The sequence below is a fragment of the Corythoichthys intestinalis genome, chromosome 22, assembly GCF_030265065.1.
Source record: "Corythoichthys intestinalis isolate RoL2023-P3 chromosome 22, ASM3026506v1, whole genome shotgun sequence".
NCBI lineage: Eukaryota > Metazoa > Chordata > Actinopteri > Syngnathiformes > Syngnathidae > Corythoichthys > Corythoichthys intestinalis.
Window position 1 is genome coordinate 5,265,146 of NC_080416.1, and position 14,105 is coordinate 5,279,250.

General features: G+C 37.4%; 2 protein-coding genes across 2 annotated transcripts; both read right to left on the minus strand.

Moving 5' to 3' along the window:
• Positions 1–58: 58 nt before the first annotated feature.
• On the minus strand, positions 59–9,288 carry LOC130911009 (uncharacterized). The gene is made up of 6 exons (XM_057828729.1): positions 9,109–9,288; positions 6,388–6,710; positions 6,237–6,312; positions 5,988–6,066; positions 5,750–5,903; positions 59–2,294 (listed from the first exon to the last, which is right to left on the minus strand). Exons 2-6 carry the CDS (start codon positions 6,706–6,708, stop codon positions 1,920–1,922), a joined length of 1,005 nt encoding a protein of 334 aa, XP_057684712.1. The 5' UTR covers positions 6,709–6,710; positions 9,109–9,288; the 3' UTR covers positions 59–1,919.
• A 2,509-nt stretch (positions 9,289–11,797) lies between these two features.
• Positions 11,798–13,741, minus strand: mrps21 (mitochondrial ribosomal protein S21). Its single transcript, XM_057828736.1, has 2 exons — positions 13,599–13,741; positions 11,798–13,104 (listed from the first exon to the last, which is right to left on the minus strand). Exons 1-2 carry the CDS (start codon positions 13,679–13,681, stop codon positions 12,924–12,926), a joined length of 264 nt encoding a protein of 87 aa, XP_057684719.1. The 5' UTR covers positions 13,682–13,741; the 3' UTR covers positions 11,798–12,923.
• Between the last annotated feature and the right edge of the window lie 364 nt (positions 13,742–14,105).

Consider the following 14,105-nt stretch of genomic DNA (forward strand, 5'->3'; position numbering starts at 1 on the left):
TTTTTGAATGGATCTACTGAAATGCCGTTTCATGATACTAGCGACAAAATGTAGACCATTCAAAATGGATGATTTTAATTTGAAACATGCCAGTACAAATGTAATCAAAGCAAGGAATTGGTTTACAATGTCTTCAGAATACTGTTAGATATAACAATTTAAAAAAATGTCTAATTGCAAAACAGCAGCAATAAAAAAAAAATCATAAAAGCATTGCTTAGGTTGGTTTTACACAAATCGTCAGATAAAAAAACGAAATGGAAAAAAGAATGTTACATAGTTTGATTCCATCTAAAATCCTAAAATAATAAATTGTATCATCTTTGATGCTAAAGTGCTAAAATTCAAAAAAGACAATTGTGTTAATGTACAACACAAATTCACAAAACTACTAATAGTAAAGTTTGAATCACAGTTGGTACAGTAAGTACTGTTTCTCTTATGCCAAGATTTCATCAATAATTGTACAGCCATTTCATAAGGTGCAATAGCATCCTATTCATCTACTTGGAAATCAAGTATAACTGTTCATTTTCTTCTGAAACATTGTTAAGGCATTCCAAGTTTTTTTTCCACTGTTACCTTCACATACTTACATTTAAGGAGTGCATTTTTTTTTATTACAGGATACCCTTTTAGCAGTGACGTAAAATATTTGCAGAGGCTGGGCAAGCGGCTAGGCAAGCAAGGCAGTTGCTTGGGGCCCCCGGCCAATAAAGGGGCACCCGAGACCAGGCAAAATCTACTCCTCAGAAACGCCAGGAATTGGCCATTTAAAACAACTCCACAGTAGCTAGTCCCCCTTGTGGGGCTCCACCCCATCTGCCGTAGCAACTACCACTAGACACTGTCATTGGATTTCATGAAAAGTGAAACTTAAAGTGTGTAAGTTTGTTTTATTTGACGTTATTTATTTACCATTCAATGAATATCTATTCAAATGCGTTATATCTATATATGTTGTCTGCCAATTTTTTTGCTTGGAGCCCCCACAGACAATAGCAACGCTGCTGTCCATTTTATAACTTTTAAATGATAGCCTTCACATTAAATGCTTGTGGGCTGCATTGCTTGAAATAAATATTAGAGGAAATATAAAGTGCAATAGTCATTCGTATGTAATTACTTCAATGTTTGATTCAATAATCTAGAGTAAAGATATGGACGTGGAGATTATGCCAACATGTTTCTAGACACCTTTTAGCAACATACCAAAAAGGCAGACATTTCAGGGCGTGACAAAATTAACCGCATATCCAATTATTTAACAAGTCTATTTCTGAAAAATGTACGTGGCTACCCTAGAAGCCTGAAAAATTAAAACCCACCTTTAATTAGCAAAGCGCTAATTTTGAAGGGTAAGAACTAGAATACATTCCAGTTTGGCACTGTAAAATGTACCAAGTAGAGTTCTGTGATGTTATCGGGTTGCCGCTAAAAGCATCTTAAAATGATATCGGATAATATCGACATCAGCTTTTCATCATTGGTTTTGAGTCGATATATATGTTGCCTTCAAAGTGAATGTAGAAGCCTTTTGCCTTTGTACAAGGGCTGGTCACAGCAGTTATGCCATTTGATGCTTATTGACACAGATGTCCAACTCTATTTGGGAAACCTTGAAGTTGTTACATTTATCATTATTTAAGCATCCAGTGGGGCATCACAATACGATTAGCCATAATATGTTAAGTCCACAACCACGTACGGATTTTTAAGAGTTGGACAATATAGTTTATCGGTTAAAAAGTAATTATCGGACAACTCTAGTACCGAGTGTTACCCTGGAGTCCTATAATCCTCAAGTAGGGGTACTTATGTCGAGATAAGTACTTTGAGAGACATTGACTCCTTACCCTTTTTGCTGACATGGTAAAGGCTGACTCCATTCATGTGCATGGAATTGAAGCCTTGAACCTTCACTCAGATGAGCATAATGCAGTGTCCTTACTGTACCAATCAGCAGGATAAACATCAGCACTTGAAGATATTGACTCGTCCTGTGTTACTGAAGGGTCGGTAGGTGAGGGGGAATGTATTACACATTCCTGTGTTTCTTCTTTGACATGTACACGTGACGCCCAACTTAGCGTGTTGTTTGTAAACTCAAGTCTTTTGGTCCGGCTGTCCCCAGTTAATGTAGTTCTTGCATCGTCCGGAGCTTCCTGCTTCCTTGTTGTGTTCAGAGAAAAGTCGGCCGGCGTCAAAGATTGGCAGCTTTCATGTTGGCGAATCTTTTTCTTAGGTAGGTCAATTCCAGGGCAGTCTGAATCTGACCAGGTGAACTTTCGTTTCTAGAATGAAATTGTGGTCTCATAGTAAAATATGGCATTGGATTAGTGGAATCTGATCCATCAATAGTGCTTGTAAAGATGACAAAAAGAAATGGGTACAAACATTTTAGATAAAATCACATTGTAATGTGAACTACAGTGTAGGGCTGCAGCTATCAAACATTTACGTAATCAGTTAGTCTATTAATTAGGGCTGTCAAAATTAGCGCGTTAACGGGCAGTAATTAATTTTTTAAATTGATCACGTTAAAATTAGGGCTGTCAAACGATTACAATTTTTAATCGAGTTAATTACAGCTTAAAAATTAATTAATCGCATTTCAAAACATCTATAAAATATGTCATATTTTTTGGTAAATTATTGTTGGAATGGAAAGATAAGACACAAGATGGATATATACATTCAACATACGGTACATAAGGACTGTATTTATTTATTATAAAAATAAATCAACAAGATGGCATTAACATTATTAACATTCTGTTAAAGCGATCCATGGATAGAAAGACTTGTAGTTCTTAAAAGAAAAATGTTAGTACAAGTTATAGAAATTTTATATTAAAACCCCTCTTAATGTTGTCGTTTTAATAAAATTTGTAAAATTTTCAATCAAAAAATAAACTAGCAGCCTGCCATTGTTGATGTCAATAATTACTTCCACAATGCTCATGGGTTATAAAATCAGTCGCACCCAAGCGACAGCAGAGGGCGGCAAAACGCCATAAAACACAACAAGTGAGCGTTTCACTGTACTGTCATTTAAATCTGTCTGAGCGGGGTATCTGCGTTAATTGCGTCAAATATTTTAACATGATTAATTTTAAAAATTAATTAACGCCCGTTAACGCGATAATTTTGACAGCCCTAGTTAAAATATTTGACGCAATTAACGCACATGCCCCAGTCAAACAGTTTAAGATGACAGTACAGTGTAATGTCCGCTTGTTACTTGTTTTTTGGTGTTTGGCGCCCTCTGCTGGTGCTTGGGTCCAACTGATTTTATGGGTTAGTACCATGAGTGAGCATGGTGTAATTATTGACATCAACAATGGTGAGCTACTAGTTTATTTTTTGATTGAAAAGTTTACAAATTTTAATAAAACGAAAACATTAAGAGGGGTTTTAATATAAAAATTCTATAACTTGTACAAACATTTATCTTTTAAGTACTACAAGTGTTTCTCTCCATGGATCGCTTTAAGAGAATGTTAATAATGTTAATGCCATCTTGTTGATTTATTGTTATAATAAACAAATACAGTACTTATGTACCGTATGTTGAATGTATATATCCGTCTTGTGTCTTATCTTTCCATTCCAACAATAATTTACAGAAAAATATGGCATATTTTATAGATGGTTTTAATTGCGATTAATTACGATTAATTAATTCTTAAGCTGTTATTAACTCGATTAAAAATTTTAATCGTTTGACGGCATTACGATTAATTAGTTAGAATAATCGGTTTAGGAACATTTGATGCGTTGCAGAATCAATTTTAGGAAATAGAAAAAAAAACAAAAAATCTAAATACAGTGGTACGAAAAAGTATCTGAACCTATTGGAATTTCTCACATTTCAGCATGAAATCACAATCAAATGTGATCTGATCTTTGTCAAAATCACACAGATGAAAAAAAAACTGTCTGCTTTAGCTAAAACCATCCAAACATTTATAGATTTTCATATTTAGGATAGCATGCAAACAATAACAGAAGGGGGAAAAAAATAAGTAAGTGAACCATCACATTTAATATTTTGGTAGCAATAACTTCAACCAGACGCTTCCTGTAGCTGCAGATCAGTCTGGCACATCGATCAGGACTAATCTTGGGCTATTGTTCTCCACAAAATTTCTGTAGTTCAGTCAGGTTCCTGGGATCTCTGGCATGAATCGCTGTCTTTAGGTCATGCCACAGCATCTCAACGGGGTTCAAGTCAGGACTTTGACTTGGCCACTCCAGAACATGTATTTTGGTCTTCTGAAACCATTCTGAAGTTGATTTACTTCTGTGTTTTGGATCATTGTCTTGTTGCAGCAGCCATTCTCCTTTTAGCTTCAACTGTCTGACAGACGGCCTCAGATTTTCTTGCAAAACTGATGATAAACATTTGAATTCATTCTTCCATTTATGATTGCAAGTTCTCCAGGCCCTGAGGCAGCAAAACAATCCAAAATCATGATGCTCCCTCCACCATGCTACACGGTGGGGATGAGGTGTTGATGTTGGTGAACTGTTCCATTTTTCCTCCACACATGACGTTGTGTGTTACTCCAACACAATTAAACTTCGGTTTCATCAGTCCACAAAATATTTGGCCAAAACTTCTGTGGATTGTCCAAGTGTCTTTTGTGAACATTAAACGAGCAACAATGGCCTCCCATGAACACCATTCTTGGCAATAGTTTTACATATAGTTGATGTGTGCAAAGAGATATTGGACTATGCCAGTGACAGTGGCCCCTCCAGAAATTTTTCATAGGGGTGGCCAGATGGGGCCACTTAAAATCTTGGGGTGGCCAAAACTAAAAGCCGAAATTTCAGGTTTTCATTATAATATTGGAGTAAAAAGGTCAACAATAAATCCACAAGATGGCATTAACATTATTAACATTCTTTCTGTGAAAGAGATCCACGGATAGAAAGACTTGTAATTCTTAAAGGATAAATGTGACTTTGTATATTGTGACTAAATATTGCCATCTAGTGTATTTGTTGATCTTTCAGTAAATGATACTGTAGCGACTGTTCTGCCCAAATGCATGATGAGAAATGGTGCAACCATGACTGTGTGTGGTGGCTGCAAATGCTATATCTTCTCTGTGTTTGGTACACTACAGGGTGTTAAGAAAAAGATTAACTCCTGTCATTCTTCCCCACGTCTCTTCCCACAATATTTATAGTTGCTGTGGGAGAGATTACAAAGCTTTTGCCAATTAAAAGCACGGCCCCAATGAGTGCTTGTATCTACTCCACTCTGCCTCTTATCTCTGTAAGGGAAGAAAATGTGTAGGAGCTGAGAGGCGGGGAGCACTTTTTCTTTGTCTCCTGGTACCATTAATGTCTTGTCTTTTCTGTTTGTCTGTCTTTAAATGTAAATTCTTTGTTTCTTTTTTATTCCCGAATTCTGTGTCCTCATCTCCTGATCGTTATAAGTATAAAACAACCTGTAACATGGAAGAATCGACTCTTTTCCTTCAAAACCAATAAATGTTTGGGTGGTTTTAGTTAAAGCAGACGCTGTTTTCACATCTGTGTGATTTTGACAAAGATCAGATCACATTTGAGGGTGATTTTATGCAGAAATGCGAGAAATTACAAAAGGTTCAGATACTTTTTCATACCACTTGAGCAACATCAAGAGGAGAAATTGACTCAATTGCAGGGCCTAGTATAGTACTTCACCCCAGTCTGTTCATGATTGCTGTACAATAATTAATAAATTGCTCACCTTAACTGGCATGCAAAGCTGGTTTTGGCGCCAGTGAGTTATGAATTTCGGAGTGAAGCTTTGCGCTAATGCAGTCGTGGGTCTATGGACCACCTGAGGGAACCATAGTTTTAGCATCCCTTCTATCTGCAACAAGTTGTGAAGGTATCTCTCCCTGCAACGGGAAAGATAATGATTAGCACTTAGAAGGCATTAATTGCAGTACTGGGGCTGATCACAAGGTTCTTTTTGAGCTCACCCCATTTGAGGTCTCTGCAGAATTCCCAGAATTTTCTGCAATCTGTCCATGGCAACACTCTGCTGGAAACTGGTTAAACCTGCCGCAAGGATAGTCCACATGTAAAGACTATCATTTAAAATAATGAAAAAATCCATAAGAACAGTTGTCAAGCATGTTTGTGGATGTAATATGCAATTTGGTCACAAAACTACTCGGATATACTTGGATATGGTGTAAAGGCTTGTTCGCCATAGCTTAAAGTCGTACCTTTATCAAACCTGCCAGTTTTAAGTCCGTGAAGAAGCTCCATCAGAGGATGGATGAAGATGTGTAAATCTCCACACTAAAAAATGGAAAAATATAATCATCTATTTAGAAGCAAATATCAATAAAACGAACAGTTTTTTCAAGCGCTAACCTTCTGAGTGAACGCGATGTCTCCTGCTGAGGGTGATGATGATCTAACGGCGGGGGCACCGGGAGAAAGGTGACACTTGGTTCTACCGCTAACACGTACAGTGTGGTGGGCTCTCTTTGTCCTGGCGTACATCTTATCCAGACGACCTCGGAAGCATCCGTCATAGTCTGATAAGACTTTGCAAGCCCCCAAGTCCTCCTCTTCGTCCGAAAAAATGTCAACTTCATCTTCAGTCAGCTCGCTCTCGCTAAGAATGTAGTTCAGAGTGGATGGATGCAGTTCATAAGGGGGCCACTGAGAAGAAGGAGCCAATGGATTCATATCTGAAGATGAAAAGTGAGATCGTTGAGGTGGAAAATAGTGGACAAATGACTGTTCCTGCTCACATCTTGGTAAGTTCTATTTATAAACTGAACTTGTTGAATGTTCCAGGTCTTATTTCTCCTTGTCGTAGCAGCATGGTGCTAATGATACGTTGCTGTGTCACCCCTGTTTTGCAACGTTTTAAGGGAGCCTCGGACTTAAAGACTTGTAGGCTCTAATAAGCCACAATTGTTCTGTTTTACTAAAATATGTTATTAGAAGCACATATATTATTGTCATTGATTTAAAAATCTATAATATTTAGTACATGCTTGACCCATGGAGCTGTGCTAGCTAGCAAGCGAAGCTAGTATGACGACTGGCATGATTTTGTCACATTTTGCTGCTGGTCCGATTGTTTTGTTAAAGATCTGTGGGATTAGATCCCAATGTGATACCTGCATCTAATTCCAGCTCATCAGCAGTGTCTTTAAAACGATCCTAAGCGACTTGCCAAGATATTGACTTTATGCCATTTGACAGTTTGTATATCCCTTTGTTGCTAATTGCATCATTGCCTTATTTTTTTCATTTGTCTGCCTCTCACCACGATTTTCCCTTTGAGTTTTTTTTTTTTTTTTATTGATTCCAACCTACTGTTACGGACCCTTTTTATTGCTCCCTTTTTGCAATCGCATGTTTTTTTGTGTGTGTTCAATAAACCCTTTTACGCAATCCCCGTTGGGGACAAAATAGTTTTGGTACATTTTTTTTTTGTTGTTAAAAAAAATAAATCGATGAATAAAATATATTGAAACAATTGGGTATTTAACATTGGGGATTAAATATATATGTTGGAAAAGTTTTTTTCGTTAATAATGACACCTAGCTTGCTACTGGGTCATGTTGGCTAAGGCGCTATTGGAATGGAAAAGCTAACTGTTGACAGAGGAGGCATGAACATGGTGCAAAAACGAATTAGCGTTTTTTTTTCTGTACAAAAACAATTTTCTAAAATTCACTTCCAGGACAAAAAACATGATTATGATAGTTTATAAAAGTGCGCGGTGAGGAAACGTTAGCTGCCAATTTAGACCATGGAGAACTTTAAATAGCTTGCATTGTAGCCATATTATTGTTTGTTATTGCTGTTAAGCTGCCGGTGTGCAGAGTGCTGTTGGGTGTTAAACCAAGGTTTATTGGACCTTTTAGTTTTCAAATGTGTTTGTGTGTCATTGCGCCATCTAGCTGTGGGGATTTGCATTATAATACACGGGTGCTTTTTTTCCCCTAATACAAAATCTCCAACAAACACTGTAGATGAAATAGAACGCTGTCTTTGTAGTAGCCTAGTAGTAGTCTGTAAACTATTCAGCATGCGCGCATACTGCCATTGTGGATGCCTTGTATGGAGAAAAAGCGCAAGCATGACAAATTTGAACCGAAATGGCTGTTTTTTGGATGGGGAAAAACAAAATAAGACCCTAAGCCCACCTTGCTGTGACCCTCAGCCCACCTTGCTGTGAGTGACTAATCATTTATCCTTCATGTTTTATATTGACGAGTACAGGCAATTTACCAAAAGTGGAAAAAGCTTGGGAATAGATTTTTCGTGAGCATAGTAGGTTATAGCTTTGTCCAAATCACATTCAAAGGAAAAAAATAACGCGGAAAAATAATAATACCAGGCCAAGCCATTTTTTTTCTCCTTATGTAACGCACAACGTTTCACCAGGTAGAGTTGTAGGTGACAGCATTCGGTTGGACTACTATGTTGTAGCAATTTAATTACAAGACAGGAGCAATTGAACAATTGTTTGTAAATGAACACGTCGAATAATTAAAAACATAAATGTACATTTTATATATATGAAAATCAAAAAACTTTAACTGTTCAAAGTAGTTCCAATATAATTTACACTGAGAAGTACTGTACTGTAGATCTATTTTTTCCAAAGAGCATTGTCTAGCTCAGGCAATGTTAGAAAAAAATAATTTTAAAAAAACAACAACAAAAAACGAATATGTGCGTTGAAGCTGTCTATTTAAATTCATTTAGTAGTCATTATTAAACCAAATGCGAAAGAGGATGACGCTTATATATTCCTACACGTGCCTCAAACATTCAGCGGCACGTTCCATGAGTCATGCTCAAGTGGGTGCAACAGATTTTTAAAACCTATTTTAGGCCTACGGATATATTTCTAAAACGCAAATGTCAGCCCATTATTACTATCAATAATACGCTGAGAGATTTACTTTAAAAATAAAACGTATATAACGCAAATAGCTTCGGCTCGAAAGCACAGATGCAACAAACAAGACGTATTTATTTATGTTATATTAACAAATAAAACATGAGTAATGCATTGGTCATCTTCATATACTGATTAGAATTTTAGAATTTGAGAATCTCACCTTTATATCTCCGACGTAGCGTTCTGAAAAAGCGGATATTATATCAAATAAATTAAGGTAAAGCTCAAGGAAGACACAGAGCAACCACTAAAACAACTAAAGTTAAAGTATTAAAATCCCATCTCCTTTTCAATCGCATTTGCATCCACTGTACAGTAGAGTCTAGTCAACATGCTCAAGTATAACTCAAGCAAAGGGGAATACACGTGCGGTGTGGCTAGAGACCTCTGATTGGTTGAGGAATTCCTGGCTCGTGCCACATTGGCTGGGAGGCGTGACCAATGGCCAGGCTTCCTAGAGCTGATTGGCTGTAGCCCCCGCAGCTGCACGTGTTGCGAGTATGGCCTCGTAACGAAACGAGCATCACGAGGCAGCCGCCTGCGTCTGTTGACTTGAAATTTTGACTAAAAGTAACTGAGTATAAATACTTTTTTGCCGTGTTGTTTAGTTTTCGAGGACGTGTGATTCGAAAACACTTGTTTCCAAGTTCATTTGTGCTTTTACTGTTTTAGTAACTTCATTATTTTTTTTTTTAAATAGACTGGAAAGAAAGAAAAATAATGTGACAAAGTTTTCTGTATCACAAAACCTTTGCCATTCCGAGACAATTTCTGATTTGCAGTCATATGGTAATATTTGAGCAGATCTGGAGCTGAAGCCAGACTTGCGCCTTTCAGGGTACCATCCTGTGGTCTGAAGATGCCACCAGAATGATTTTGAAGTGTTTCAAACTTTCCTCTCAGAAATTAGGGGCGAGTGAGATTTTGGCAATCCCAGTGTTATTTCTCTTGATATCTATTTATTTATTCTTTTTGGCACATTCCATACAATCTCTCTTAAGTGTTATGCAGTGCCTAATTTGTAAATCATAAGGTGCTGGAGCACAAAGTACATATGACAGCGCAGGGATAACGAGACGGGCACAGGTCCCGGAACATACGCAGAAAATGGTGCTGAAAACAGCACGCAAATGCCCACTTGCCATGCTGTGGGGATTACAAGCCTCAATTTTGGATAATATCCATGGAGGAAATGTTATGACAACAATTTACAATTATTTAGGCTATACTCTGCACAGCATGGGCAATTGCCCACATAACCACAGGTGGGATTTGCAGTACACAGTCAGCAAGTAGTTTACCAGGTCTAACTTGTAAAAAATAAAAAATAAATTTGAGATCACAATAAATAACACAAATAACTGATTGGTCAGTTTTCATGTATTAATCATGGTTTATGGCAAAATGATTAATACATGGCTAGGACCTCATCACCAAATGTATCACTATGCTGTTATATCCGTGCCTTGAGTCTGTGGTTAACAAACATATTTATCCGTTAATTCATTATACTTCTATAATAATTTATTCCAATAACAGTTGTAATTATTGTATAGGCCCATGTAAGCAAATAAATGGAAAATAGATAAAAACAGTGTTATCAACTTTATTGTATTAGCGTAACATCGGCGAGGTTAAGTGTGAAGACGGCAATTTGTTTACGTTGCTAGGACAACATGGTTTAGAGTAATATTAAAGGCAAAGGAACTACTTTCTGTGAAAGATTAAATCTATCAGAAAGCTCAAAAAATTAGCTCACATTATGAACACATTTTGATGTTGTGGTCCGATATATAATATCAATAGTACACTTGATACTGTTGTTTAACTTCATTAGTGGTACGAGAGTGCTGGTAGTAAGTCTGCTTCACCTTGAACTGAGCTGCTGTCCAAATAGTTGTGCATCCCATCCCTGACCTGTCGCTGGATGTCCCACATTCTTCTCCGCTCAGTGCGCTCTCCTCTCCTTCTGAATCTTCCTGTAATCGAGCTGATGTCTCAGTTCCCGCCTTTTGCTCTAGCTGCTCTACCGGGCTAGCTGATGCCAGGATACTTGCCTGTTGCTCCGGCTGTTGGTGGTCCACCTGGCTGACTGCTGGCGCTGTAGCTGCCCCCCACATCGGGTGGTGCTGAACCTGACCAGCTGCTGCCACGGTAGCAGCCTCCTGCCCCGGCTTGCCTGGCTGTCCGTGAACCTGGCTCGTTTTGAACCATTTTTCTTCTTTTTGAAAAAAAGACTGTAAATGCAACTGTCTTTTTGGCATGTTGAAATACCGTTTGATCCTGGCTGCTTACTCCCCAGATGCCACAAAGTTGTTTTTTTAATGTCACACGAGAGGTGCCGGATCTGCCCAAATAAGTCCCGGAACACAGTGAAGCCAAAATCAAGCACTACAAATTAACCCCTGGTGTTAGGAGATTAATGTAGTTTTCTCTTAATAATATTTATGCAGGTGGATGAAGTCCTAGACTTTTTGAAAGAACCCTGTGGAATCCGAACAGATTTATATGGCGATGATTATTTTTATAAAGTTAGCGCAGTAGTAATTTACCAGGCTAAAATGTTTTCACATAGATGTGATCTGTAAACACGACTTTACATAGGAAGGCATTTCAGGGGGGAAAACAGCCAGCAGCTCTGTGAAGGGGGACCCCCGCATTTTGGGTTGTCGGGTTCACCCACCCTTTGATAGTCAGGTTGCAGAAACAAAGACACATGAAGGTATATAATCCAAACTGGGGTAAAATATTTAAAAATAAATGAAACCTGGAGATACAAGCATTTAATCTCATTTATTTGATGTCAGCCAGTGTTAACCATTACCACATTAAATATTTCAATGTAGTGCTGCAACGATTAATCGATTAATTTGAGTAATTCTATTAGAAATAAAGCATCGTATTAAATTTTGCTGCTTCGAGTATTCGTTTAATTAAGAGTGGCGTTGTAATAGTTTGTTTTCAAAGTTTGTATTTAGCTTTATTGATTGGGTGGATACACTGCCCTCTAGTGCTAACAGTAAATATGACATAATTCATTTCACATGGCTGACTCCAGCTGCTCCTTGTTAAGACCAACATAAGGTAAGTTTTTGTTTGAGCTAGGTTTTTTTTATGCAGTCATAATTTAGTTTACAGGTACATTTTGCCATTTTTGTGGTATTGTGTTTGAACGATTTGTTAAGAGCATTGTAAAAAAAAAAAAAAAAAAAAATTATTGCATTTAACCTAGCGCACTTTTTTAATACAGTTTGAGGCTAAACTAAGGTAGTTATTTTTAAATGAAAGTGCAATTCTGCATAGATTGGAGAAACACTCGGGAATTTTATTTTGTATCCGCACTTAATGCTGTTTTGAAAGTGCAATCTTAGCAAGCCTTTGTTTTACATTTCCTAACATTTATTCTGCAACGCATTAAATGTTTCTAATCCAATTACTCGATTATTTGAACTAACTAGTTGATAGATTAATCGACTACTAAAATAACCGATAGCTACAGCTCTATTTCAATCTCTCAAACAGCAGTAGTGTGAAGTACTGTATAATGTTATTGTCGGGGAGGAATCCTCTTGTGTTCACATGGATTTTCTCAATAACCCACCCAATAAAATAGAGGCAGCTTTAACTTCCGTAAAATTATTTACTTAAAATATCAATAATGCTGTAAAAATTAGTTGACAGTTTGGTATCAAATAGCAATCAAACATTTTCGATAATCTTTTTATGACCAGCATTTTTACTGCGCAAAATGTTGTACATACATTATGGATACACAAAATATGAAGCAAGAATCTATTTTCGACAAGCACATAAATGTTTCACACAAATGTTTGTGGCATGACAAAAAAAAAAAGACGAGAAAAACTGCATCCTTTCTGTCTTTTCACTTGGTGATGAAAATATTGAGCTGAGTTTCCTTTTTTCTCTCCCCATCTTGCAGCAACCGTTCCATAGTGAAAGTCCTCATCACAACAACTAAGAACCAAGCCAAGGATCCATTCGGTTTGTCCTGGAGATGAAAGCAATTTTCCTGGCCATTTCAGTATCGTAGATACGCTTACACTTCTCATAGCTCTTTCGCCGACGCTCAATGCAGGGCTTCTCATAGTAGCGCTTGCGTTTCACCGTCTCAATGATCCCGTCTTGGGTGAGGACCCTGTGGAAAAACTCCAAATCTCAGTCAATGCCATCTATAGCAGGGTACACATTTAGATATGCCAGGTTTTTTGTTGCGATGTTAAGGGAGTCAATAGCTGCGTTTCCATTACCCTAGTAATTCAATAAACTGAAATTTTGTCATGGAAAAAACTGTTTACGAGGTGGGTGAGTGAATGAATGAATGCCTTCAATGTTATTGTACATGTATGCACTTTGTATAAAGGCGCTCTACAAAGTGCAGTCCTTCAATTTGGAAGTTTATGTGTAAAATTTGACACATTCAATATGGCGAACACAACCTCCGTATCACGTCAACGGGACAACCCACTCGGTGTGTGCGTTCGAGTTTACGCATGCGCATTTCAGTGACATTGAGCGGAAGGATAGTTCGGCACAGTTCGGTGGCGACCATTAATTAAAACGCGAATTCTTGCTCGTAAGACAAAATTTCACAGTATAACAATATGAAAAGGAGATTAAGAAAATGATTACCTATTGAGATGTTTGTAAGCCTCATCCAAGTTCCCATCTCGAACCATTATAGTCCGAGCAACGAAGCGAAGATGTCTCGCCATTATGCCGTCAATAGTAGCGAAAATGCTTACCGTGTAGAAACAAAAGCGTTTGGTCAAAGGTTCCGCACAACAACAAGATTGGGTACAGTAAAAGTGAAGACACTGAAGAGTATATATTATGTATATTATATATATACATATATATATATATATACACACACACACACACACACACATATATACACAGTATATCTAATTATTTTCCCCTAGCTAACTGTTATCATTATCTTGCTATTATTTCTATTGGCCTAATTAAATATTCATTTTAGTTTTTGTTTGTAAGGTGATCCAGAAATTGTAGTATTCGTACAATTATATACTGTATGTTAAATGTCATCCGTTTACACATTTTTGAATGTGCTTCTTCTGTTATCGGTTGAAGGAAAACACTGGAAAAGAATGTTGACGTGGTGGTAATGGTGTG